Genomic DNA, 24,131 nt, shown 5'->3' on the forward strand with positions numbered 1-24,131 from the left:
AAGATTTGATTGAGTTGACGTAGGACATGATTTCCAATAGCACAAGGAAAGAAAAGTGATTTTGTTTAAATTATTCCGAATCAAGGGGGGCATGGCGAGGGGGAAATAGGGTATGGTATGAGCATTGTCTTATTCCAAGGGAAGTTGTGTGAAATTATTGATTTTCATAAATCAGACCTTGAGAAAAATAATAATAATTGCAAATTTGCAATACTCCCGTTCCTTCAAGAGAAAACTGTTGGATCAATGAGCTCTCGCTGTCTGTCTCCCGTCTTTCTGAAGTCAAAATCTTGGAGGCACCCGCCGCCCTGGGGTTGGCGCCGCCGTCTCCATGCCGTTGGAGCAGCCCGCGTCCGCCCGGCGCGCCCCCACCTTCCACGCGCATCCTGAGGCCGACGCGAGGCAGCTCCTCGGCGCGCTCCTGCCGCGGCGCGCGGCCACCGCCCGCCACGTCCAGCAGGCGCACGCCCGCCTCGCCGTCCTCGGCCTCGCCACCGCGCGCGTCCTCCCGCACCTCCTCGCCGCCCTCCCCCGCATCCCGCCGCTCCACGACGGCGCCTCCTCCTCCTCCTCCTCCTACCCGCTCTCCCTGTTCCGCGTCTCCAACTCCTCCTCCGCCTTCGCGTCCAACCACCTCCTCCGCGTGCTCCCCCACCCGCTCCCGCTCCGCCTCTTCCCCGGCCTCCGGCGACGCAACCCCCACTCCTTCACCTTCCTCCTCTCCTCCCTCTCCACCCACCTCGACGCCGACCGCGCCGGCGGCCCGGCCTCCTCCTCTCTTGGCTCCCACGTGCACGCGCTGGCCGTGAAGGCGGGCGCGGCGGGTGATCTCTACGTGCGGAACGCGCTCACGCACTTCTACGGCGTCTGCGGCGACGTGGGAGCGATGCGGAGGGTGTTCGACGAGCTGCCGCGCATGCGGGACGTCGTGACCTGGAACGCGGTCCTTGCAGGGTACGTGCGAGCGGGCATGGCGAGGGTTGCACGAGCGTTGTTTGATGAAATGCCGGTGAGAGATGAGGTGTCTTGGAGCACCGTGGTGGGCGGGTATGTGAAGGAAGGGGAGCTGGACGTGGCCCTGGCGGTGTTTAGGGATATGGTGGAGAAGGGGGTCAGGGTGAATGAGGCTGCGGTTGTGACGGCGTTGTCGGCGGCCGCACAGCTGGGTTTGCTTGAGCATGGCAGGTTTGTGCACCAGGTTGTCCATCAAGAAGGGATGCCGATCAGTGTGAATGTAGGGGCTGCCATGGTGGATATGTATGCCAAGTGCGGGTGTGTGGCACTGGCCAGGGAAGTTTTCGATGGGATGCCGAGGAGGGACGTTTTTGCATGGAACGCCATGATCTGTGGACTTGCTGCTCATGGGTTGGGACAGGATGCAGTGGAACTCTTTGAACTGTTTCTCGGCGAGGGTTTGAGTCCAACGAACATTACGTTTGTTGGCGTGCTAAATGCCTGCAGCCGCTTTGGCCTTGTTGCTGAGGGGCGGCGCTATTTTGAATTGATGGCTGAGAAATATTGTGTTGAGCCAGAAATGGAGCATTACGGCTGCATGGTTGATCTTCTAGGTCGGGCTGGTCTTGTTCAAGAAGCCATTGAATTGATCGAAGGGATGCCTATTGCACCTGATCCGGTTCTCTGGGGCACTGTACTCTCGGCTTGCAAGAAACATGGCCTGGTGGACTTGGGGGTCAAGGTTGGTAACAAGCTAATTGAACTGGAGCCAGCTCATGATGGCAACTATGTCCTCCTTGCAAGTATATATGCGAAGGCAAAGAAATGGGATGAAGTCAGGGAAGTCAGGAAACTGATGTCTAGTCGGGGTACCAGCAAGTCAGCTGGCTGGAGCTTGATGGAAGCACAAGGAAACGTGCATAAGTTTCTAGTAGGAGACATGGATCACAAGGATTCCGTTCAGATATATAACATGCTCGACATGATTAACAGAAGGTTGGCAGATGCAGGGTACGTACCAGACGTGTCATCTGTATTGCATGACATTGGAGATGAAGAGAAGGTGCATGCAATCAAGGTGCACAGCGAGCGTCTGGCAATTGCTTATGGGTTCATAGTTACGGAAGTTGGCAACCCAATCCGTATTGTTAAGAACCTTCAGGTGTGTGGGGATTGTCATGAATTCAGTAAGATGGTGACAAAGGTTTTCAATAGGGAGATTATTGTGAGAGATGGCAGTAGATTCCATCATATGAAAGAAGGGAAATGTTCTTGCCTTGACTATTGGTAGTTAATCAGCTTATAGTTTTTTGTTGTTGTTGAATTCAGTCATTTTGCTGGAGTCAAAGAGTTGGTGGCTGACATCAATGTTCTAGTTTGCAGCATATCCCAATTCATTTGACATTGGCAGCCTCCTGCTGCTTAAGTTTTCAGCTGTTTTTCTTAACCCAATACTGTAGGGGAGGCACCAACAGTAAATTCTATACAGTAGTTTGAGCAGTTGAGTCAAGCCAGACGCAAACGGGATCAGCAATATCAGACTTCCTTCTAAAGTAGATGAGGTAAAGCTCCCTCTTAGAAATAAAGGACCAAGATCCTAAGCTAGAGGAGATTTTGTCGAAGATTTTCACATTCCTTTGTTTCTGAATGGACTAGGCAACAATGATGTAAGCTTCCACGAAGAAGGGATTGTGGAAGTTTAATTTGGCAGAGGCAATCATGATGTAGAAGTTCCGAGATGAATTCTGGGGCAACCTTATATGATCCAGCATTCCATGTTATGAGGATAGCGCCAGAAGAGATGATCACTTTCTCCCAAGCAACAAGAGCCTTGGCTCAGTTAGAGAGATCAGATTTGCCCCACAAGCAAATATGCCGGGCTCTGTCAATGTTGTTTCAGAACAATGATCTCTTGATGGAAGAACTCAAAGCTGTGAGCATTAGCAATGCAGTCATGGACAGTTGTCTTCAGCGGGTAAGAGATATGTTTTCATTTTTCTAGACACTACAATTAAGTTTATCCTGATAGCGGAACCATAATTCTTGAAGAACTATTCACAAATCACAATTACTCCTCTTTTGTCATTTTCTCAGGTGGCTTCCGTCCTACTGATGGATATCCCGCATGCTGATACCTTAACGATCTCTTGAGCAGCAAGTACCTTCAGCTCAAGGTATCACACAAGGCTGCATTCTCTTCATGATGTGATTCTAATAACAAATGCATTGTCTTGATCTCTTCACATCATGCATGCATCAGCTTGCAATACCCTTTTTCAGTTGTAGGTTATAACTGTGTAGACATGTTCCATTATGGGCAGAGAACTGTACTACGAGTGTACATGCTCTGACTGGAATTTCATTGGTGTGTCTGCAGGATTGGACATGGAAGTACACTTTTACTTGTGATGTTAGGATGTTTTACACATGCGAAATTCATGGAGTGGGTGATAGATCTCCCGGATGATCCACACAAGTCTTGAGAAAGCTAGAGCAACAAAGGGTGGGTAAATCAAATTTGCAGTAGGCTAATGTTGATGCACACACAAAAAAAATTGTAGGCAGACGGTGCTGTAGAAAGCAATCTTCAAAGTACCGGAAGCCAAAGATGCTAATCTGGAAGTACATTGGAGTCTTAATAAAATGCCTGAAGGAGGATATTTCTTCTGTGTCAGAACAACATAGTTTGGGAAAGCAATCAAGTGATTCTTCTCATACATGCCCTTGCTGTTTAAGATGGTGAGGCAGTCACAGCGATCGAATTCTGGGGAAAAGCCAAGATCATAGACAAAAGTCAAGTGATTGCATTATCGTAACCTGAAGGCCAGGATAATTGGCGGTCACAGTGCCATATGGTATGTCAATTTCTGTCTGATCTTATTGTTAGTACTGGAATACACCGACAAACAGCAGCTAGTTCTGATCCCCTCCCCTTTTTGTATGGAAAGCTGTAGAAAGGTTATTGGCTTACTACATAGGAACTGTATTTGTTGACCAGATGTTTTTGTCGGGGGACATATCTAGTACTCCCATCTTTTGGGTGCTCCCCATGCTCCAACTTCAAATAAATCAATTTTAGATGTTTCAAAAAATTCTGGAAAAATATGCATGTTTACAAGGAATGTGACTACAACTCCTAAAAATTTCAGGTCCAAACTCTAAATGCACATTGAGAAACAAAAATGTGAAATCTAGGATGAATAGTGTCATAAAAAGACAAAAGCAACATTTGATACTATTCATATCTGAATTTGTCTTTTTTGTTTCTTAATGTACATTTCGAGTTTGGACCTGAAATTTTTAGGGCGTGTAGTCACTTTTCTTTTGAACATTCACAATTTTTTTTCAGAATTTTTGAGACATTTAGAATTGACGTTTTAGACTTGGAGCATAGGGAGCACCCCAAGGATGGGAGCACCTGATATTTTCCCGTTTTTATCGGTAGGGTTCACTCAGCTCCTGCCTCGCATCCTTTTCCTTTCAGTTCTTAGGATTTTTTTTGCTAGTGCTTTGACCATAACAGAATCATGATGCACTCACAGCATAACAGTGTCACCGGAACAAGATCTGGCGTCGACGTGTAAGACTTTGCCAATGTGGAACTGTGGAGAATTGGCCGGGTCTTTCTGTTTGTCGAGGAGTAAGTTTATGCTGGTTTGGAAGACACATTCAACACAACCTGGTAGACAGCGCAGGGTCTACAGTCTCCATAATTGACGTGGAAAACGATGTCTGCAGTAATAATCTGAGTTCTAGTCATCCATGTTTCTTGGGTGTAACCTAGGCCATATATAATCAGAAACCTGCTATTTTTCACCTGTATGGTCAATGTATGGAAATCACCAGCATGTCGGCGAAAGCCCAGACTTCTTCCAAGGACTTGCACTGTTTAACTACTTAGGCAGACGGTGATAATGTTTTTTTTTTCTTAAAACAGATAAGTGCACTGTTGTTTTTTTCTTAAAACATATAAGTGCACTGTTGTTTTTTTTTCTTGTGAAATAACACTCAGACTTATTTGCATAGCTATAGATTATTTTTTGTGAAACGTAGCTACAGATTGACATGCCATCTTATGTTATTTTGTGTTATTACAGAGAAGGCACACTCTTCCTGATCGCATGCTAAACTGCACCAAATAATATCACATGCTAAAATTGATATATACATGTGATAAATTGGTAAATACATAATCTCTCTAAATTTGCACTTAATGTAATAAGAGTCTTATTTAGCACACTGGGCACCAGTCACCTGAATTTGAAACCTGTGGGAGAAATATTGCCCCCGCGACCTATTGTTCTACATCTCGATTTACTTTGATTTGCTCTTCCTTTTTTTTAGTTTTGTGTGATTTTGAATGCAAAACTAAGCTTAGATTTTACGTTGTGGCATTCTAGTGCCAAACTGCCAGAGGGCGGATCAGGGAATCGTGAAATTGCCCTAAAACAGATGGATTATCCTCTACTGAGTTTTTTTACCCGCAAAGAAAAAAAAGAAAAAGTAAAAGAGGTGAAGCAATTTCTTTTTGAATTTAATTGGGATTGCGAAGCAAACAAGTCAGTCAACTTGTCTGTCTGGTCCATCTCGCACGCACACGCCACGCACCGCGAAAATAAAAATCTCGGCCGTCCATTCCTCCCCGATTCTCTAATATCCGCCGTCCAATCTCCCCACCGTCAGTTGCTTCGCAAGCCTAAGCACAAAAACCCAAATCCTGAACTCTTTACGACCCCCAAAGCCTCCCCCTGTCCATGGCCGCCGCCGCCCGCCGCCTGCTCCGGTGACTGGATTCGGTCCTCTCCCCCGGAAGCCACCGCCGGCAAGCCTTTAGCCTCCTCCCGCCGCCGACCCCACGGACGCCTCCCCGCACCGGAAGCTGCCCCCGAGCCCCGACCGACGGCAAGGTAACGCTCTCCGGCCCTCTCCCTATCGGCTGCCTCCCCCTCTGCCCGCATGCGCGGCAGCGTGACTGGTCCGCGTGCTGCGCGGGTGGTCTGTGTGTGTGCTCGGCGTGCTGGGTGCGTCCTCTGACAATTGCTACCCCCGCCTGCTACTGCTCTGTATATATTATGTCATGTTTAAGAGTACTTAATAAACTGTGATATATGTTGGGTATGCCTATGTAGAGATAAATGGTGGTCTATATATGATATTTGTAACAGTTGGTTAAGCTTATTATGAGCACCATGTCTGGAGTTGCCGATTATTTTAGCATGGTTGCATACACACCGTATCAGTTTGAAGATTATGTTACATCAAAAAATGACAAACCTTAACCTGTTAATTTAAAAACTCCATTCCCTTGCAATGACAGAGCTGTCGCCGCAGCCGCTGTCCAGTACGGCATTATATATCTCGCGGTCACGAATCTCAAAGGAAACCGCGGGGGGCATGGCCATGGCCGCGGCGGAGGCGCGCCTCCGGCAGGAGAAGGTGAAGAAGTTTGAGGATTTCGTTGACCGGCGGCTCAAGCCTGACCTCGTGAACGCCATAGCCCAACGTGATAACTTGTTCCAGCAGCAGAAGACTTTGTAAGCTACTCGGTTCTCTCCTTGTCTTCCCTTGTGTTGTAGCTGTACTGAAACATTTAGGCCCCTTGATACCAGCTATTCAAATATATGTCCTTAATACCGCTCATTCTTCTGATCAATGAACCTTTATTTGGTGTTGGCAGCTTGGATTTGAAGAAGAACATCGAAAATTTGGAAAAGAATGGTGTAACAAGCATGCGCTCCATGGTCAATCTTGGCTCAGAGGTGTACATGCAGGCAGAAGTGTAAACATCCTTTTCCCTCTCCCCTGCCTAAACGGTCTGAAGTTCTTACGCCTTTTCCTTTGACTCTGGGTAGACATCTGGAACATATTCTAGTGGATTTTCTTTGTAACTTTTTAGTTAGACATAATTCATATAGTAACAAAACTGTCTCGCTTTCTCTGTATATCTAGAGAAGGAATTTCTCTTATCCTCACCCTAATTTAAGAGAAGTCAGAGACCATAAAATAAAAGTGATATTATTAGAGTAGGGGGTTTGCACTGTTTAGGGGCGAGACTACATATCAATCAAATAATGTGGGTATGCTTGTCATTGTCGACATGAGTAGCTCTATGTTTGATGTACCTTTTGCAGTAGGATAGACATGAGAAAGGTGCTTCTATATGCATCTGAAAAATACAAAAAGGCTGGCTGCCTTTGTAAGAAAATGGTGGTGTTTGCATATGGAGATAGCATGCGAGTGAATTTGTTTGGTGTTCACTTCATAAATTGGAAGAATGCAGTTGGCCATTAGGCACTATAACAAGCAAACATGGAACTTGCTTTGATATGTCCTTATGCTGCTTCTTATTTTAACTTCATTTTTTAACTACAATTGTTTAACAGCTGTTAGCTTAACATGAAAAGGTTGGAATAGCTTCAGATAATTACAGTATAGCAAGTAAACAAGGAACTTGCTTTGATATGTCCTTATGCTGCTTTTTATTTTAACTCTATTTTAACTACATGTGTTTAACCAGCTGTCAGCTTAACATTAAAAGGTTGGAGTAGCTTCAGATCATTTTGTGAAGCGCTAATGAGAATTGACTGTTTCGAACATAAGCCTACCTTCAGATTTCTTGAACTTTTGAGGTCTTATTGCATTATTCTGCTGTGATTTCTGCAGGCCGGACACGAGGCACATTTTTGTGGATATCGGTCTAGGTTTTCATGTGGAATTTACTTGGCAAGAGGCTCTACAGTTTATATCTGTACGAGAAGCAAGGTTGGCCAGGTAACTCAACTCAAATTGAATATCAGATCTTGCTTCTGCGCAGCAGTTTTTATCACACATGCAGCATGTGTTTGTGAGAAGGGAGTTATGCTAAAGAGATGTTGATGATTTGAGGGAGGTTCAGGTGCTTCATCCTCTGTTCAACACAATTTGTGTGGATAGTATATAGGTGTACTTGTTTTAGCATGGTAGAAAATGTTGGTTTAGGTGAAGTACTTGGATTCTCTTTTTCTTGTGAAGCGAGGACAGGAGAAAGAGATGGTATCCGCGAGCCTTGTGATGGCTCTTAAGATTTGTAGATAATATTTGTATTTACCTATTCATGGCATCCATTTCCTGGTTGGAGCTTGATGCTCGCTTCAGCCATCAGATGCTGGATGGAGGTGTCTTATTTATCATAAGTAGTACACAGTGTACAGAGGGAAAGCTGATTCTGTTCATCTGGTGTGTTGTCTTACTGACAGTCATTGTCAATGTTGGGCCCTTGTACGACATCCATATGCTGGCTGTTGTAATTTCCCCTTTTATGCTTGAACGTGCTCCTTATTCTCTGTAGTTGACATTCATTCATTCACATGTTAATGTTGTAAACTCTTGAAATGTTTGCAGACAAATAGACGAGTACACACACCTCATAGCGAGCATAAAAGCACAGATCAAGATGGTATGTACGATGAACTCGGTGCTTCATTTATGCAGTAGATGATGTGAATCTCAGATGTTATCCCCTCTTATATTGTTTAAATGCAGGTATGTGAAGGTATCCGCGAACTCCTTCAGTTACCAGCGGAGTGAGCTGCCAGGAGAAACGCACCAAACTTGCGGCGGAGAGGTATATGCTTGGTAGGGGGACGCATGTATGTTGCCATGGGTTTCTTAATTCTTGCAAGAAAGCTGTATGCCAAGAATGCAGCTCCCAAATCCCAATGTTGACTAGGAGGGGTAAACGAAGTGGCAAATGAGAATGCTGTGTCTTGACTTGACGTGAGTTTGTATGTGCAGACTGAATTTTCAGATGATTGGCAGGAAATGCAATGCCTTGATGATAACGTTTCTTGCTGCCTTCCTGCTGTTGCGCCTGAAGGCTCTACAGTTTTGCTAGGAAAAAAACATCCACAGTATCTGTAAACTCACTCAGTCACTCGGGCCGCGCGAGACAAGGAACTACTACTATTTACTCCCTCCATTCCTAAATATAAGTCTTTTTAGACATTTCAAATAGACTACAACATACGGATCCAAAGGAGGAGGCTTGAGCTCGATACGGAGAAGCAAGCCAAGATTCTTGAGATGGAGGTGGAGAAGCAAGCCAAGATGTTCGAGATCAAGGTCGCCAATGCCAAGACCAAGGCAAAAGAAGTGGCGCTCGCTAGCATGATGACGGGGGTGGAGATCATGAAGGTGGACCTGAACACCGTGTTGACGAGGAAGAGGCCATGGTTCGAGAATATCCAGGCCGACATGCTTAAGTTCGACGACGAGTGATCTATGGCGGAGAGCGCCATCCCTTTTTTTATGCCGGCAAGTGTGCTGGCATGACCACGGCTGAGATGGCGTGGTCGAATTCCTTTTTGTGTGCTGGATGTATGCTGGCCGCTGGCAAATGCGCCAGGGTGTTTTTTTTTTAGGCTAACATTGTATGCCAGTTGCTGGCATGATACCGGTATGAACTTTGGGCGATGACATGGCCGCTAGTATGATCTATGATCGTGGACCTTTTAAATTTATGCGCGGACATGACATAGGTCGTGCGCGCCAACCCAAAACAAAACAAAAACAGGACGGATGCTGAGCGGATGACTGAGCGAAACAAACGAAAAGCGGACAAAGTATGTGCCTGTTCGGGTCGACGCGTTGGAATTGCTCCTACAAGCAGTAAGTCGTCTCAACGTACTTTGCTTGATCTAGCATGCATCCAGCCCGGACGTGCCTTTTCGTAAGTTTGGGAGGTATAAATCGTGGCGTGGCGTGACTTGGTATGGCGTGCATGAGTTATGTCAACTCTCAGCTTTTGGACTGATGAGTGGTTCAGTGGAGTGGAGTGGAGCTTGCTCGTTCCTTTCCTTTCCTTGCTTAGTACGGTAATCAACAAAACAGACATGCATCATCAATAAGAGTTCCACATCATCTGATTGCCCGGCAAACAGCAGCGATAGAGCAGCACACCGGCGGCCTCTTTGCAAGGCCAAGGCAATGGCGTCCCCTTCCACGTCCACCATCTTCTCCACCCTTCTTCTCTTCCTGATGCATTTCAACACCTCTCCGGCGACGGCCTTCTACCTCCCGGGGAGCTACCCGCACCGCTACCTCCCGGGCGAGGCCCTCGCCGCCAAGGTGAATTCGCTCACCTCGCAGTCCTCCAAGCTGCCGTTCCCCTACTACTCCCTCCCCTTCTGCGCGCCGCAGGGCGGTGTCAACCGCGCCGCCGAGAGCCTCGGCGAGCTCCTCCTCGGGGACCGCATCGAGACGTCGCCCTACCGCTTCTCCATGCTCACCAACAGCACCGCCGCCTTGTTCCTCTGCCGCACCGACCCGGTCTCCCCCGCCGCCGCCGACCTCATCAGGTCCCGCATCGACGACGCCTACCACGTCAACCTCCTCCTCGACACGCTCCCCGTCGTCCGGTACGTGAATAATCCCATCGCGCCGGACGTGCTGCTCCGGTCCACGGGTTTCCCCGTCGGCGTGCGCGCCGACGACGGGGAGTACTACGTCTACAACCACCTCAGGCTCACGGTTCTGGTCAACAAGCAGAGGAACGGCACCACAAGGGTGGAGGCCTTGATGGCCACCGCCGACGCGTCTGAGCTCATCGGCTTATCCGGCGGCGGCGGCGGTGGGTACAGCGTCGTCGGGTTCGAGGTGGTGCCGTGCAGCGTGGAGCACGACGAGGCGGCCGTCGGCGACAAGAAGATGTACGACGGCTTCTCGTCCAAGGCGGCCGCCGGGTGCGACCCTTCTGTGGTGGGCATGCGCGTGCAGGCCAACAGGCCGCTGGCCTTCTCGTACGAGGTGGCCTTCGTGGAGAGCGCCGTGGAGTGGCCGTCGCGCTGGGACGCGTACCTGGAGATGGGCGGCGCCCAGGTGCACTGGTTCTCCATCCTCAACTCCATCGTGGTGGTGGCGTTCCTGGCGGCCATCGTGCTGGTCATCCTGCTGCGCACCGTGCGGCGCGACCTGGCGCAGTACGAGGAGCTCGGCAGCGAGGCGGCGCCGCACGCGGACGACATGGCCGGGTGGAAGCTCGTGGCCGGGGACGCGTTCCGGGAGCCCAGCCACCCGGTGCTCCTGTGCGTGATGGTGGGCGACGGCGTGCGCATCCTGGGCATGGGCGTGGTCACCATCCTGTTCGCGGCGCTCGGGTTCATGTCGCCGGCGTCCCGGGGCGCGCTCGTGACCGGCATGCTCTGCTTGTACCTCGTCCTGGGCCTCGCGGCCGGGTACACGTCCGTGCGGCTGTGGAAGACGGTGCGGCACGGCGACAGCTCCGGGTGGAAGGCCGTGGCGTGGCGGGCCTCGTTCGTGTTCCCGGGCATCGGGTTCTCCGTCTTCACCGCGCTCAACTGCGTGCTCTGGTACAACGGCAGCACGGGCGCTGTGCCGTTCGCGCTGTTCGTGGTGCTGATCCTGCTCTGGTTCTTCGTGTCGGTGCCGCTGACCCTGGCCGGCGGCCTGCTGGCGTCGCGCGTGCGCGGCCACGTGGAGTACCCCGTGAAGACGAACAAGATCGCGCGGCAGGTGCCGGCGGCGCAGTGCTCGCCGTGGGTTTTCGTGGCGGTGGCGGGGACGCTGCCGTTCGGGACGCTCTTCATCGAGCTCTTCTTCATCATGTCGAGCCTGTGGCTGGGGCGGGTGTACTACGTGTTCGGGTTCCTGCTGGTGGTGCTGGGGCTGCTGGTGGCGGTGTGTGCGGAGGTGTCGGTGGTGCTCACGTACATGGGGCTGTGCGTGGAGGACTGGCGGTGGTGGTGGCGCTCCTTCTTCGCCTCCGGCTCCGTGGCCGCCTACATCCTCGGGTACGCCGTGTACTACCTGGTGTTCGACCTGCACAGCCTCAGCGGCCCGGTGTCCGCCGCGCTCTACGTCGGGTACTCGCTGCTCATGGCGCTCGCCGTCATGCTGGCCACCGGCGCCGTCGGGCTTGGCGCCTCCTTCTGCTTCGTCTACTACCTCTTCTCCACCGTCAAGCTCGACTGATGACCCCCGTGTTGTTTCCTGTCATTTTAGATTATCTTTTTTCTTGCCTGACGGTAACATTTCAGATTTTAATCTCTGTTGTAAAAAAAATACTCATCGAAGCAAAGATAATAAACAGGGGTAAATTCCTATTCGAAAAACACCACAGCAGTAGCAACTACAGTTGCTTCTCCTAATGACTCTGACGAAGAATTCACAACAGATACGGCTCTTGGGCCACTATCGATGGGATGATAAGAGAGAAGAACTAACAATGACACAAATCACTTTTCACGGAAGCATGATTCACATCATGGAGAATTATAAACAGAAGACTAGCAAAAGTGCTCGTGCGTTGCAACAGGAGAAAAGAATATGACACACTCTTAATTTACAAAAAATTGTCTATAATCTGAGTATTTGTAGCTACGGCCCAAACAAAGATAGTTTTTGCCTACAAAAGCGCAAGTTCAAGATTTCACATGTCTTCTATTTAAACAAGGCTTGCATGTAGATTTAATACGTATATGAAAGAAAGACGGATAATGCACTGTTGATTAAGATTGCACTCTAGATAGTATTTTTTTAAATAGTTAACAGGTGAAATAACATCATATTCAGATTCTATATATTTTTCTAATCAAATTCCATATGTAACATGTTAAATTTGGAGTTACGGTTTAGAAAATATGAGTATTTTAAAAAACATTTGATATGCGCTGCGGGTTTAATGTCAAAAACATCAGGGGGTTTTCTATAAAAGGTATGACGGCCTAAGCATACCTATTTCCTTTATTAGTAGGTATAGATATGATTAATCCGCAATTTTGATGCCAAGAAAGGATAATAACTTTGAAATGTGGAGTCGTTACGACAAATCTAGCATGATCACTATATCAACCTATTCAACATAATAATCGTTCGTATATGTACAATCTGCATTTTTACAGACTTTTCTGTTTTTACACATTGTTGTTATAGTTTTTTTTTATCTGCTTGTGTTTGCAATTTTGCCAAGCCCCATTGATGTGGGAGTATTATATTTGGGTTAGCATACAATAGGTAATGTTGAATTATAACTATACAATATTGTTACATCAAGACATGATAGGATTTGATGTTATATGTACTTACCTCTCTAATAAAAGTTCGATTAAGTTTTCTGTGGATGAAATGTTCTAAGGCCGAGGGGATTGATATGAGAAGAATAAGGAGAGGCGACAGTTTAAGCTTGGGGATTCCCAAGGCACCCAAAGTAAATATTCAAGGACACTCAAGCATCTAAGCTTGGGGATGTCCCGGATGACATCACATCTTTCTCCCTCGATAATTATCGGTATGTATCAATTTTTGTTTTGTTCACATGATATGCGTAAATTCTTGGAGCGCCTTGTGTTTTTTATTTTTATTTTAGTGATGCACCATCCTTGTATGAAATAGTCCTTTGTTGATTTATAGAATGTTCTTTGCACTTTATTTATATCTTTTGAGTATGACTTTATAGAATGATTCGTGTGCTTCACTTATATCTTTTCAAGTTTGGATGCTCGCTTCTCTACATTTCGGACACCGTTATTTATAGAATGCTTTTTTGCTTCACTTATATTTGTTAAAGCTTGGCCGAGTCTTTTATAAACTCTCATGCTTCACTTATATCTATTAGAGAGTTATAACAGGAATTAATCATTCACATGGCTAGTCATAAAATCCTGAATAAAACTTGTAGGTCACTGAATATGATAAGTTTGATTCCCTGCAATAGTTTTGTGATATTAAGATGGTAATATATGGGTGTATTAAGATGGTAATTTGTAGATCACTGAATATACTAAGTTTGATTCCATGTCGTAGGAACAAATATCCGCCGGCGCCGGTCGTAGACTAATTTTATCTTAGTCCGGTATCTTTTTAGTTAAAAATATGTCCAAAATGTAAATGTTTTCATCGAGTGTGTATAAAATCCGCCGTGTTTGCACGAATTTCGCCTGTTTGGTTTAAAAAGTTGTTGAAATGTATGTGGATAATGTTGGATGGCGGTCTCCCGCATCCATGTTTACGAACTGACCCCCCCTGTCCGTGGACGGATGCGGAAGAAAATTTGTGAGTCGCCGTTGGAGATGGCCTTAACAGCCTCATATTTCCGTTCCTCTTTTTTTCTCTCATTTTTATCCTTACTGCTTATGCGGTGCATCTAAGTATTGCTACCATCTAATATGTGGAAAAAGCCAGCGAGTGCTGGATCCTAAAAAAATGTTCAAGAGTAGAAAAACCATACTAATATGCTACGCTAAGGACATTAATATGTTTGGCTGCTTGCCCTTTAAAATGCAGTCATGCATTTATCGTATTTCAAATTGACCAAGCCACTAGGATAATGCTCTCCATGAAAATGAAAAGAAAGGCACTTGGAGTTAAGCTCCTCTGCTTTGGAACGAGCTGATGTAACGACTAGCAGGGTTAGATGTGCCCTGAAACTGAAGTCTCGCTGTTGCTTCGCCATTCGCCGTCATACACAAATGATGTTATAGCCTTCGAAGTTGGCGTAGTGGCCGCCATATAAAATGTTATCACCTGCAAAGTTGGCGTAGTTTAGTTGAGTGCCAGTGTGCCACACACAGAAATGCATGAAATCCACGATTCCAATCTGACGTACGAACGCCAGCAGCCATGTCACGTCTGCTAGTGGAGGTGTCAAACATACTCCCCGACCCCGTCGTCACATCAAATTGCCCGGCCCCAAGATTGGGGGACTGAGTTTTGCTTCTGAGTTGTCCAAGAAACGTCGTGTTTTTTTTTTCTTTCGGTGAAAGCCATCATGGCGGTGTATATTAATTGAAAATAACTGTTGCATCATCCGTCTCGGGCAATGTTCTGGCTCCCCTCCGCATGTTTGGCTAAATCATACGCGGCTCTATTAGCCTCTCTTAGACAATGATGATTAAAAACAACTTAAGTAAATTCCGACAAAGGAAGGTGCATTCCGCATACTAGATGGTTGCCGCAGGTCCAATAGAATTGCCACCATTTTGCATGACCTCGACACCATCATAGTCAAATCCGACTCCCCGACCAAAAAAAGAAAAAACAGACAAGTATACAATTGCACTCCATGTAAAAACGTCATGTTTGCCTCACTCATGAAGTCATGTTCATTTTCTCCGGTTAGTAGAGGCGGCTAAGCCTCCAACGTTGACAGCTTATTATTTTGTTGCACTTTTGTGCGTGCCTTCGAGTCCTATCCGGCTATAAATTCATTACCCAACAACCAACGACAGACAATCCTCTCACCCAAGCCAGCCACAGAGGAGAAGCGAGAGGGGTAAGATGGCGGTTGACTATGGGAGCAGGGAGGAGAGGTGGAGCCTGGCCGGCACCACCGCGCTCGTCACCGGCGGTAGCAAAGGGATAGGGTAAGTATGTCCACACATGCATGCATTCACGCACGCATGCCTCTCTTAATTCTACAAGTGCAGCTAGTACTCGTAAATTACTTCCTAATCTTAATTTGTCCTAGGCATGCCATCGTGGAGGAGCTTGCTGGGTTTGGGGCGAGGGTGCACACCTGCTCCCGGAATGGGGCGGAGCTAGAGGAGTGCCGTCGACGGTGGGAGGAGAAGAACCTGCAGGTCACCGTCTCCGTCTGTGATGTTTCCATACGTGCCGACAGGGAGAAGCTTATGGAAACAGTCCGAGAAACTTTCAATAGCAAGCTTGACATACTGGTAAGTCTATTCATAATTTAATTGGTCTGTCTAAGGCATATCTAAATATGCACTGGTTATTGCACATCTAAGTGACTCAATTAAACAAAAAAAACTAATGAAAATATTTGCACGAATCTTCACGTAAAACTCTAACTTAATCTATTATGATAGTAAGGGGAAATACACGGGAGTGCCTGGGTGCTCCATCCCCTATACGAAAATTAAATTTGGAAAATACCAGGAAAATTAAAAAAACTAAAATCTTTGGATCTCAAACTTGGGTGCCCAATCTACTCCCGTATGAACTTTTGTAGAAAAATACCAGGAAATGTATATGTGGCGAAGAAAATACAGTCCAAACTAAAATCATTCAACCAGTTTTTTTCTATAGATATGATTTTTTTTGTCTTTTTGGTATTTTTTCACGAAATTTCACACGGAAGTAGATTGGGCTCTTAGGTTTCATATCCCAAACCCCCCCCCCCCCCCCCCAAAAATCAAATTTACCGGTACTTTTTTGAACTTAATGTTCATACGGGGGTGTGGAGCACCAAGTGCCGCCCACCCTTTTCGGATAGTAAGCTCCTTCAATTTTGGTCCTCCTGGTGCAGTGGCGGCTGTGGGGACGCTATAGGCCTTGCCTGTAAGGGTGTGTTGATGGTTGAGGTTCCTATTTTTTTTTCTATTCTATTTTTAAAATTTATTTTTCCATATTTTAATTCATGAATATCTATCAAAAAGTGTGAACATTTTTTAATCCTTAAATAAATTTTTAATTTGATGAACATTTAAAAAAAATTAATATTTTTAAAGTTTGTGAATAATATTTGAAATCCATGAATATTTTTAAAATTTTGAATTATTTTCAAAAAATTAAGTATTTTTAGTACAAAATTAAAAAAACAAATATGTTTGAAAAATCCATGAACATCTTCTGATTTAACAAACTTTTTCAAATAAAGAAAGACAACTGGCTTTTTATAAAATTGCAGGGGAGCGAGCTAGTGGAGCAGGGAGGCGAAACAGAGTGAGCGAGAGGTTTGTGGGCTGGCTCATGTGAATGTTACAACAACAATTCCATGGTTTCAACATAGAATATGAGCTCCCAAGGGAATCACACGCCGACCACCAGCCGACACCGAGGTCAAAATGTTTAAAGATACCACATGACCCCAACAAACAACTCCACTCTCCTCTCAGAATAAATACTGTCTCTAGCAGCACCGCAGCACAATATACAAATGAAAAACACCACCAGAACATAATTAAAACCCAGCAACATTGATAAACTAAAATGAAACAACCGACCATAATAACCTGCTAGAAAAAAAGACTTAATCCCATGAGTGAATAACGGTGCTGCGCAGCATGCATTAGCCTTTAGTAATAATAAGATACTAAGCTCCATTAATTTGGAGCCTCCTAGTGCATCGGGGTAGTAGGGGATGCTATAGGCCCCACCTGAAAGGGTGCGTGCCATTGGGCCAGCCGGGTTTTCGGGTTTTGAGAAAGTATTACATGGTTTTTTTTTCTTCTTTTTGTGTTTCAACCAAAAAATTGTTTTTATTTTGGTTTTCCCTACTTTATCCTTTTCCTCTTTGTGTTTTCATTTTTCCTTCTCTTTTTTATTCTTTCACATGCTATTTCATGAATATTTATGAAAAGTTGCGAAAATTTCAAAAACACTATGAATTTTTTTATAGAATTCGTGAACTTTTTTGGATTCAAAAAATATTTTTAATTCAAGAATGGTTTTAAGGTTCAACAGCATTTTTATATTCATGAAACTTTTTCAAATTCATGAACATTGTTTGAAATCCATGAATATTTTTTAAAATGGGTGTCTTTTAATTCACAACATTTTAAAAAATCTAATGTTTTTTTACAAAATACGTGAACTTATTTTGCTTTAATGAACTTCTTCAAATAAAAAAATATGGTAGCCATTTTTTTCTAAACCAGTGGAGCGGCAGAAAAAAGCTAAGGGAGCGAGCTGACTTAGCGAGAGCTTCATGGACCAGCCCATATGAGCGTTATAACAACAATTGCACGGTCACAACGTCGAATAAGACCTCCAGGGGCTCACAACCACCACCGTGTGACGCCAAGGCCGAAATATGTAAGGACTCCACCACACACCTTACAACTCCACTCTTCTTTCAGAACAAATACCATCTCCAACAGCAACCTAACATGGTAGACGAATGAAGTAAAAATATAATTAAAACCTAAGGCAGTGTAGACAAAACCGTGACATAAAAACCGACCACAATAACTTTTCCTCGAGAAAAAAGAGTTGATCCTATGAGTGAAGAATGACACGGCGAAGCATGCATTAGCCTCTAGTAAATTCTATCCGTAAAAATTAACCATGTGACATGCTCGTCCTACCTATAACTAAGAGACGCCCAGCTCGCTCTAAGTAGGGTACCTGTAAAAGATCGTTTTTATTGAATTAATTGCTGTCACTATATATGTAGGTGAACAATGCAGGGCAATTGCTCTTCAAGCCCACTACTGAATGTACAGTGGAGGAATACTCAAATCTGCTGACCACCAACTTGGAGTCGAGCTTCCATCTCAGCCAGCTCGCACACCCTCTTCTCATACACGCTTCTATTGCCGGAGGAGGCAGCATCATCAACATGTCCTCCATTGGAGGCTCAATCGGCTATGCAGGCTCCGCAATTTATGCTACCACAAAAGGTACACATGTACTTGCCAAGATATACAATAGACAATATTATTAATACAGTATAATGGATATTTGTAGATGTTGCTAGTTATAATGTGATTTTTTTAGCAATAACACTATATATAACGGTATTGAATGCCCTACTGTGTCTCTTTTAGTTACAGTTCCATTGAATGTAACGAAAAAATGTAGAGCAGAACCTCGTCTCGTCTCGCCCGCTCCCGCGAGCGGGGAGGCCAACACCTTGCGCCGCCCACCTCCAGCATCCCCCGCCCCCTCCCCTCCCTCGCCACCGTTGGAACACGCCGTCGGGCAAAGCCTGGCCGGCGTCGATGGTGGCGGGGCCTCTTCCCCTTCCTCGCGGTGGGCTGGCGTGGGACAGCGACACAATGCGGATGCAGCCGGGGCGACACGGCGGTGGCGTCCTGGAGTGGTGGTGCGGGCGGCTGCTCGTTGGGGGCGTGGTGGGGCATGCCTGCGTGGGTGGCAGTTGTGGGCGTCCCGGCCTAGATCTGGATCGGGTGGTGCTCTAGCCGGCTACCAGCAGGCGGCGCGGGCTAAGGCAGCATGGGCCGGCTGTCGCTGGTGGCTTTGGCTGCTGGAGGGGACCGGCGTGGCGGCATGCTCCTTGCTGGGGTGGTCTGGCGGCTCTATGGTTGTGGTGACCACGTCCGGGGAGCGGATGGTGCGGATCGATAGGTAGGCGGCGTTTGTGTTCGGTGTCGTGTCTCTGCCATTCGCACTGGCTGGCGGTGCAGCATGCCTCCTCCCCTGGTTCTAAGCCGAAGCAGGGCTGCGAGCTGGGGCTCGTGCTCGGGCGGATCTGGACGGTGCCCGGGGCGAGTCGGAGTTCGCGCTACGGGAAGGTACGCTTGGGATCGATCCGGGAGGTGCCCGTGGGTCGTGAGGTCCCTCTCCTCGCAGGTACGGTGGACGTTGGTGGTGGTCGGGGCTCCGCTAAACTGTTGGGCAGATCGGTGTCAACGACCACGGTCAAGGCGTCGTGCGAGCGGGCTCGGCGACGGCCGTCGGACATCATGGAGTAGGGTCACCCCCGTTCATTGGGTACGGCTGGAGATCCAGGCGTGGATGCCTCCTACTGTGGAGGCGTCCACCCATACTTTGTGGCTGATGCCGGGCTAGGAGCGAAAGGTGTCGCCTTTTCTCCTCCTTCCGTGGCAGATGCACTGTGATGTGGACGGTTGGTGGAGTCCTGGACATGGATGCGGGGGTGGCGGCCCTGGATGGCGGTCCGCATGGTTGGCTCTCCGGAGGGCATCATGGTGGCGGGGATGCATTACCTCTTGGTCGTGTGGGCGGCGAGAGGTGGTGCAGCGGGTGGCTCGGGCGTGCTCTTTGTCTCTGACGGTGGCCATAACCCAATCCGGATCTGGAAGATCTACGCTCCACGCGCTTGCCCTGGAGACCTCGTGGTGACACGGGGGAGCTGTCGAGCGAAAGCTCCGCGCTCTGTCGCTGATGATGGCGACGCTCGCGGGCGTCGTTATCTTCTTGGAGACGTCGTCATGGCGCTCCTCTCCTTGTCCGGGTTCTGGCTGAAAACCTCTGTCTGTTGTAGACTCGGCAACGACGACGCCTAGCATCATTATCCCTCCTGGGGCGTTGTTGTGGAGCTTAAGTGTTATAGGGCTTAGCGCGGTATTGCTTTAGCTTATCCTGTACTTTATTTCGATAGCGTAGTCGTGTGTGTTCTGCGTGATCCAATCATCTTGGGATCGACAGTGTTTGGGGGCCACCCCATCTCCTTCTATCTTTCGGTCGTGTACTCTGATTGATTGTTTGTTTACATATAAAGCGGGGCGGAAGCCAGTTTCAAAAAAAAATGTATTGTCCCAACAAAAATGGTCCATTGTTTCTATGAATTCTGAAGGAAAAAAATGGATCGATGCCCTTGTTTTTTTTCTCTCATCGTTGTGCTTCTCGTCCTTTATCATGTAGGTGCAATGAACCAACTTACAAGGAGTTTGGCCACCGAGTGGGCCTCTGACAAGATTCGTGTGAATGGCATCGCCCCAGGATTTGTCACAACCGACATGCTTAAAGATGTAAGCAATGACCTAGCATATATTTTTCTTGATTAAAGAACAACACACGAATTTAATTTGATTTGGTAGCTCTGAGATAGTAAGTTCACTTTTCATTATTTTTTTGAAAAGGAGGATGACCTCCGGCCTCTGCATCTGGGCGATGCATGCAACCGTTTTATTAATTATTTATAACAAAAATTACAAAGTAATACATCAGGTAGTCTGAAACCATCATATTGGCAACATCTGTCGCTAGTCTTGTCTATTTGATGAAGAGGTGCCGATTGTCTGAGCCAAATACCAAACAGGCATCGCACCAAAGCCTAGCATCTAAAGCCGGAGGGCCCAACCAAGCCGCATTGCTGGGTCTAGGGCACACACCGATCTGACACACTCTCAGAGGTCACCGCCGCCACCTTCCACCGATCCATCTCCAGAGCAGGTACTGACACATCGACCTTGCTAGGCCTGCTGTCAACGCCACCATGGCGCCAGACAACACCACCATCCTACACATATCCATCAACACGCGCTTGTCGCTGAAACTTCGCAGCGCCATGCCACCGAGATCCGGCGTCGGCCTCGTGGTAGATGTAACACCGCTCCTCCTCTTGTCCCCTCCAACCAGCACTTGCTCCAAAACGATGCCCCCGGGAGGAAGAACGACACCGAAGGCGCCGTCATCGTCTGGTCCGGTAGACCCATATCTAGGGTTTCCGCGTGAACATCCTGATCGAGTTGACGTGACTTGCAACGACAATGCCTCAAGAAGGAAACGACGTCAGAGACGCCGCCATCGTCCACCAAGACCGCAGTCAGGCGCGATTTTCACCGGAAACCGCGTCGTCCCGATCTCGCGGCTAGCTGGAACCGAACGAAGCCTCGCCATGAAGACGTATGCCGCCACCAGTACTCCGGCGGATATCCTCCATCTCCTCACTGGAGCCCTCATTGCGCCGCCGACCATCCATGTGAAGAATGGACGACGGATTTGGGTGGCATCCAGATCCGCGGCCGCCGCCATGCCCACCATCGCCAGAGAACCCGCCGGTTCCCATCGACCATGGGAGCTAGCACCGCAAACGCACGACCAGGGGCGCCGCCCTGGCCGCTGTGCGCGTGCTCCTCGTTGGACTCGCCCCAGTCGATCCATGAGGGTCGTCGCCGCATCCAGCACCCCGGCCCCTTCCGCGCCGGGCCCGCCACCACCACGGCCTATGCCGGTGATAGCGGCAGAGGGGAGGCGCGTCTTGGTTGGCTGTTGGCGGCGCTGAGATCGCCCCCTAGCGGCGCCCTAGGGAGGCGTCGCGAGGGGGTCGCTAGGGGGCTCTCTGGATGTTGTACTTACGACGCTTAGACGCTCCAAGTTCACTTTACCTGAGTAGAAAAAGATTTCAACATCCAAAATGATGTGTTAGTTGCACCAAAATAGCTACTCCCTCCGTGTCATAATACAAGACGTTATTATATCTAATATGTGAGTATATCGAATATAATAACGTTTTATATTATGGAACGGAGGGAGTTGCTCTTAATTAATTGAAGAGAGCACTAGTGATTTTTTTTACTATGATAGTACAAGATTCAGAGACTGTCGGTTTAAATTGATCCAATATATTATTACGGCCCAAAATTCGGGAGAGCATAACTTGATGTATTTATTCGTCTTTCCATCTAAGATTATTTTGCAAACTGATAGCAAGTTTTCTTATCTTTTCTAACCAAGAGCATAACAAGTGTTTCTTGTGTTGATTGCACAGATAGATACAGAGTACGTGAAGCAAGAGCACTCGAAGACCCCATTGGGACGGAGCGGCACGCCGGTGGAGATAGCCTCGGCAGTGTCATTTTTGTGTATGCCGGCAGCTTCTTTCATCACCGGCCAGATCATTTGCATCGATGGTGGTCGAACCATTAGTGCTTAGCCATCACCACCGCTCCATAAGTTATTGAATATTTGGCGAATACCACCGTGGGAGAGTGAAATAATAATAAATATAAATCAATAAATAAATAATGCCAACAAATAACTCGCACCATGGTGAACGCCTTCCAAGAAATGTCACGAGATAGCATATGTGTACGTGCGCAAATTTCTGCCTAGTCTTTGTGCTGGACATATGTAATGGTGATTCTGGTTAGCAACTTAATTAAGATGGATTGTAATGTCTTTTATGCTGAATGAACAAGACTCTCTAGTTACCCGCGAACAAAAAATGGAGATAGATGGAGGACTACTGTTCTTAACTATAAGCTTTTCCACGACGAAAGCTTCCCCCGCTTGAAAACTTGAAAGGGTCATAGTATATTCTAGCACACCTACACACCGGTAAGCTTGGTTACTCTAGGTCATTAAGTCAGCACCGGTGAGTCAGCCAGCAGGGCATGCCAATGTTCCTCGTCTAAGCCTGATCCGAGCACCTGAGAAGCCGCAGCATCGCCCGGGACGTCGACCAAGTAAGCGAGTACCCAGCCTACTCGGCTAAGGCCCAAACTATGCAAGTCGAGTGTTACACTCGGTCTACACCCGGCCGATAACTGCGTGCGCTTACACTCACGCAATACACCCGGCCGATAACTAGGTGTAAGAGCATGGTTAATAATATAGCCAACAATCGGCTATAAGGAGTTGCCATGTCATCTATAGCCAACCTTGTAGCCGGCATGTATAATAGTAAGTTTTATATGTGTACTATTTTATTAGTAGTTGGCCCACCTTACAACCTCACAAAGCGTCCTGAGGCTCGTGCTAGAGCCGGCTACTAACCAAGAGCCTGCTTCTCTTCTCTTTCCTCCAACTAAGTAAAGATATAATATTCTAATTCTTATAGCATGCTTATGTCATCTTATTATACTTGCTCTAAGGCAAGTGTTTTCTATCGGGTTCTGGGCTTACCGTAATTAAGCTGGGTGTAAAGCACCAAGCACGGGCATTCAACAAACTAAAGGCAATTGACGTAACAGCCTTGGCACGCTCTCACCGTCTTAAATACAAGCCTTTTAAAGATTTCAATACAAATTACATACGGACGTATGTAGATATGTTTTGGAGTGTAGATTGTTTCGTATATAGTTCATAACATATTCTCTAAAAAAGGCTTATATCTAGGAACGGGGGAGTAATAGGTAAGCAGTGAACCCAAAATACTTGGCATCACCACCTGACAGTGGGTCCCAGCTGCGGCCACGTGCCACGAGGTGAACCGAAGGTACTCTGGAAATTCTGGGTTTGCCGCTTTGCCGACAGGATTGTATAAGAGCATCTCTAGCAGACCTCTTACAAGGTTAGCCCTTATAAGGGGTTGACGGTTCGCGTCGGAGGTGATATAAGGGGCGAATTTGTCTGCGGTCGACCAGAAACTGTATATGAAACTGCAAAATTTTGAAAAAATGTTTCGCGGGAGAAATGAACGAGAAACACTAGAGATGATCATTCATACATACATATAATAGAGATGATCATTCATACATACATATAGTTCATCGGCGGCGGAAAGCGCGGCGGCCTACGCTAACCCTAAACTGGCCAAAATGAGGCTCACCGGTGAGCCCTGCAGGTGCGGCGGCGGCGCCGATCACTCGTCGTCGGTGTCGGAGGTGAGGTCGACGTACTTGGCGTCCTGCCTTCGGCTTCACGGCGTCACTACTCCTCCTTCTCCTCGAACTTGCGCGCCTTGGCGAGGCCCTACTCGAGCAGGACGTCGTTGACCTCCTCCTCCTCATGCGCACTTCACACGAGGATGGCGGCCTCCATGGCATCCACCTCCGCCGGGGGAGGAAATC

The 24,131-nt window shown here is 47.4% G+C and overlaps 4 protein-coding genes across 6 annotated transcripts; all 4 read left to right on the top strand.

The window, feature by feature from the left end:
• The first annotated feature begins 256 nt into the window (after positions 1–256).
• LOC123054818 (pentatricopeptide repeat-containing protein At3g62890) lies at positions 257–5,025 on the top strand. 3 transcript variants are annotated; one of them, XM_044478671.1, is made up of 5 exons: positions 257–2,929; positions 3,049–3,128; positions 3,332–3,457; positions 3,630–3,809; positions 4,497–5,025. In XM_044478671.1, exon 1 carries the CDS (start codon positions 332–334, stop codon positions 2,243–2,245), a length of 1,914 nt encoding a protein of 637 aa, XP_044334606.1. In that variant the 5' UTR covers positions 257–331; the 3' UTR covers positions 2,246–2,929; positions 3,049–3,128; positions 3,332–3,457; positions 3,630–3,809; positions 4,497–5,025. The 3 variants fall into 3 exon arrangements, with proteins under 3 accessions (XP_044334606.1, XP_044334605.1, XP_044334604.1); XM_044478670.1 differs by having other exon boundaries at positions 257–2,516; positions 2,611–2,929; positions 3,332–3,809; XM_044478669.1 differs by having other exon boundaries at positions 3,332–3,809.
• Positions 5,026–5,639: 614 nt separating this feature from the next.
• On the top strand, positions 5,640–8,779 carry LOC123054820 (protein UXT homolog). The gene is made up of 6 exons (XM_044478673.1): positions 5,640–5,861; positions 6,272–6,488; positions 6,632–6,733; positions 7,618–7,725; positions 8,335–8,389; positions 8,476–8,779. Exons 2-6 carry the CDS (start codon positions 6,349–6,351, stop codon positions 8,518–8,520), a joined length of 450 nt encoding a protein of 149 aa, XP_044334608.1. The 5' UTR covers positions 5,640–5,861; positions 6,272–6,348; the 3' UTR covers positions 8,521–8,779.
• Positions 8,780–9,752: 973 nt separating this feature from the next.
• On the top strand, positions 9,753–12,032 carry LOC123054817 (transmembrane 9 superfamily member 11-like). Its single transcript, XM_044478668.1, has one exon. It carries the CDS (start codon positions 9,919–9,921, stop codon positions 11,920–11,922), a length of 2,004 nt encoding a protein of 667 aa, XP_044334603.1. The 5' UTR covers positions 9,753–9,918; the 3' UTR covers positions 11,923–12,032.
• A 3,025-nt stretch (positions 12,033–15,057) lies between these two features.
• LOC123054819 (noroxomaritidine/norcraugsodine reductase) lies at positions 15,058–22,362 on the top strand. The gene is made up of 5 exons (XM_044478672.1): positions 15,058–15,311; positions 15,416–15,623; positions 18,086–18,311; positions 20,260–20,366; positions 22,109–22,362. The coding sequence occupies exons 1-5, from the start codon at positions 15,226–15,228 to the stop codon at positions 22,271–22,273; spliced, it is 792 nt and encodes a 263-aa protein (XP_044334607.1). The 5' UTR covers positions 15,058–15,225; the 3' UTR covers positions 22,274–22,362.
• Positions 22,363–24,131: the final 1,769 nt, after the last annotated feature.

The sequence above is a fragment of the Triticum aestivum genome, chromosome 2D, assembly GCF_018294505.1.
Source record: "Triticum aestivum cultivar Chinese Spring chromosome 2D, IWGSC CS RefSeq v2.1, whole genome shotgun sequence".
In the NCBI taxonomy this organism is placed as follows: domain Eukaryota; kingdom Viridiplantae; phylum Streptophyta; class Magnoliopsida; order Poales; family Poaceae; genus Triticum; species Triticum aestivum.

What these genes read in the sequence shown, in the direction of transcription:
- LOC123054818 (XM_044478669.1), top strand. Translation starts at nt 332, where the DNA reads ATGCCGTTGGAGCAGCCCGCGTCCGCCCGGCGCGCCCCCACCTTCCAC.
- LOC123054820 (XM_044478673.1), top strand. Translation starts at nt 6,349, where the DNA reads ATGGCCATGGCCGCGGCGGAGGCGCGCCTCCGGCAGGAGAAGGTGAAG. An exon ending in TTCCAGCAGCAGAAGACTTT is followed by an intron (nt 6,489 to 6,631) that starts GTAAGCTACTCG and finishes TGGTGTTGGCAG; the next exon opens with CTTGGATTTGAAGAAGAACA. An exon ending in GTGTACATGCAGGCAGAAGT is followed by an intron (nt 6,734 to 7,617) that starts GTAAACATCCTT and finishes TGATTTCTGCAG; the next exon opens with GCCGGACACGAGGCACATTT.
- LOC123054817 (XM_044478668.1), top strand. Translation starts at nt 9,919, where the DNA reads ATGGCGTCCCCTTCCACGTCCACCATCTTCTCCACCCTTCTTCTCTTC.
- LOC123054819 (XM_044478672.1), top strand. Translation starts at nt 15,226, where the DNA reads ATGGCGGTTGACTATGGGAGCAGGGAGGAGAGGTGGAGCCTGGCCGGC. An exon ending in AATTTATGCTACCACAAAAG is followed by an intron (nt 18,312 to 20,259) that starts GTACACATGTAC and finishes TTTATCATGTAG; the next exon opens with GTGCAATGAACCAACTTACA. An exon ending in CAACCGACATGCTTAAAGAT is followed by an intron (nt 20,367 to 22,108) that starts GTAAGCAATGAC and finishes TTGATTGCACAG; the next exon opens with ATAGATACAGAGTACGTGAA.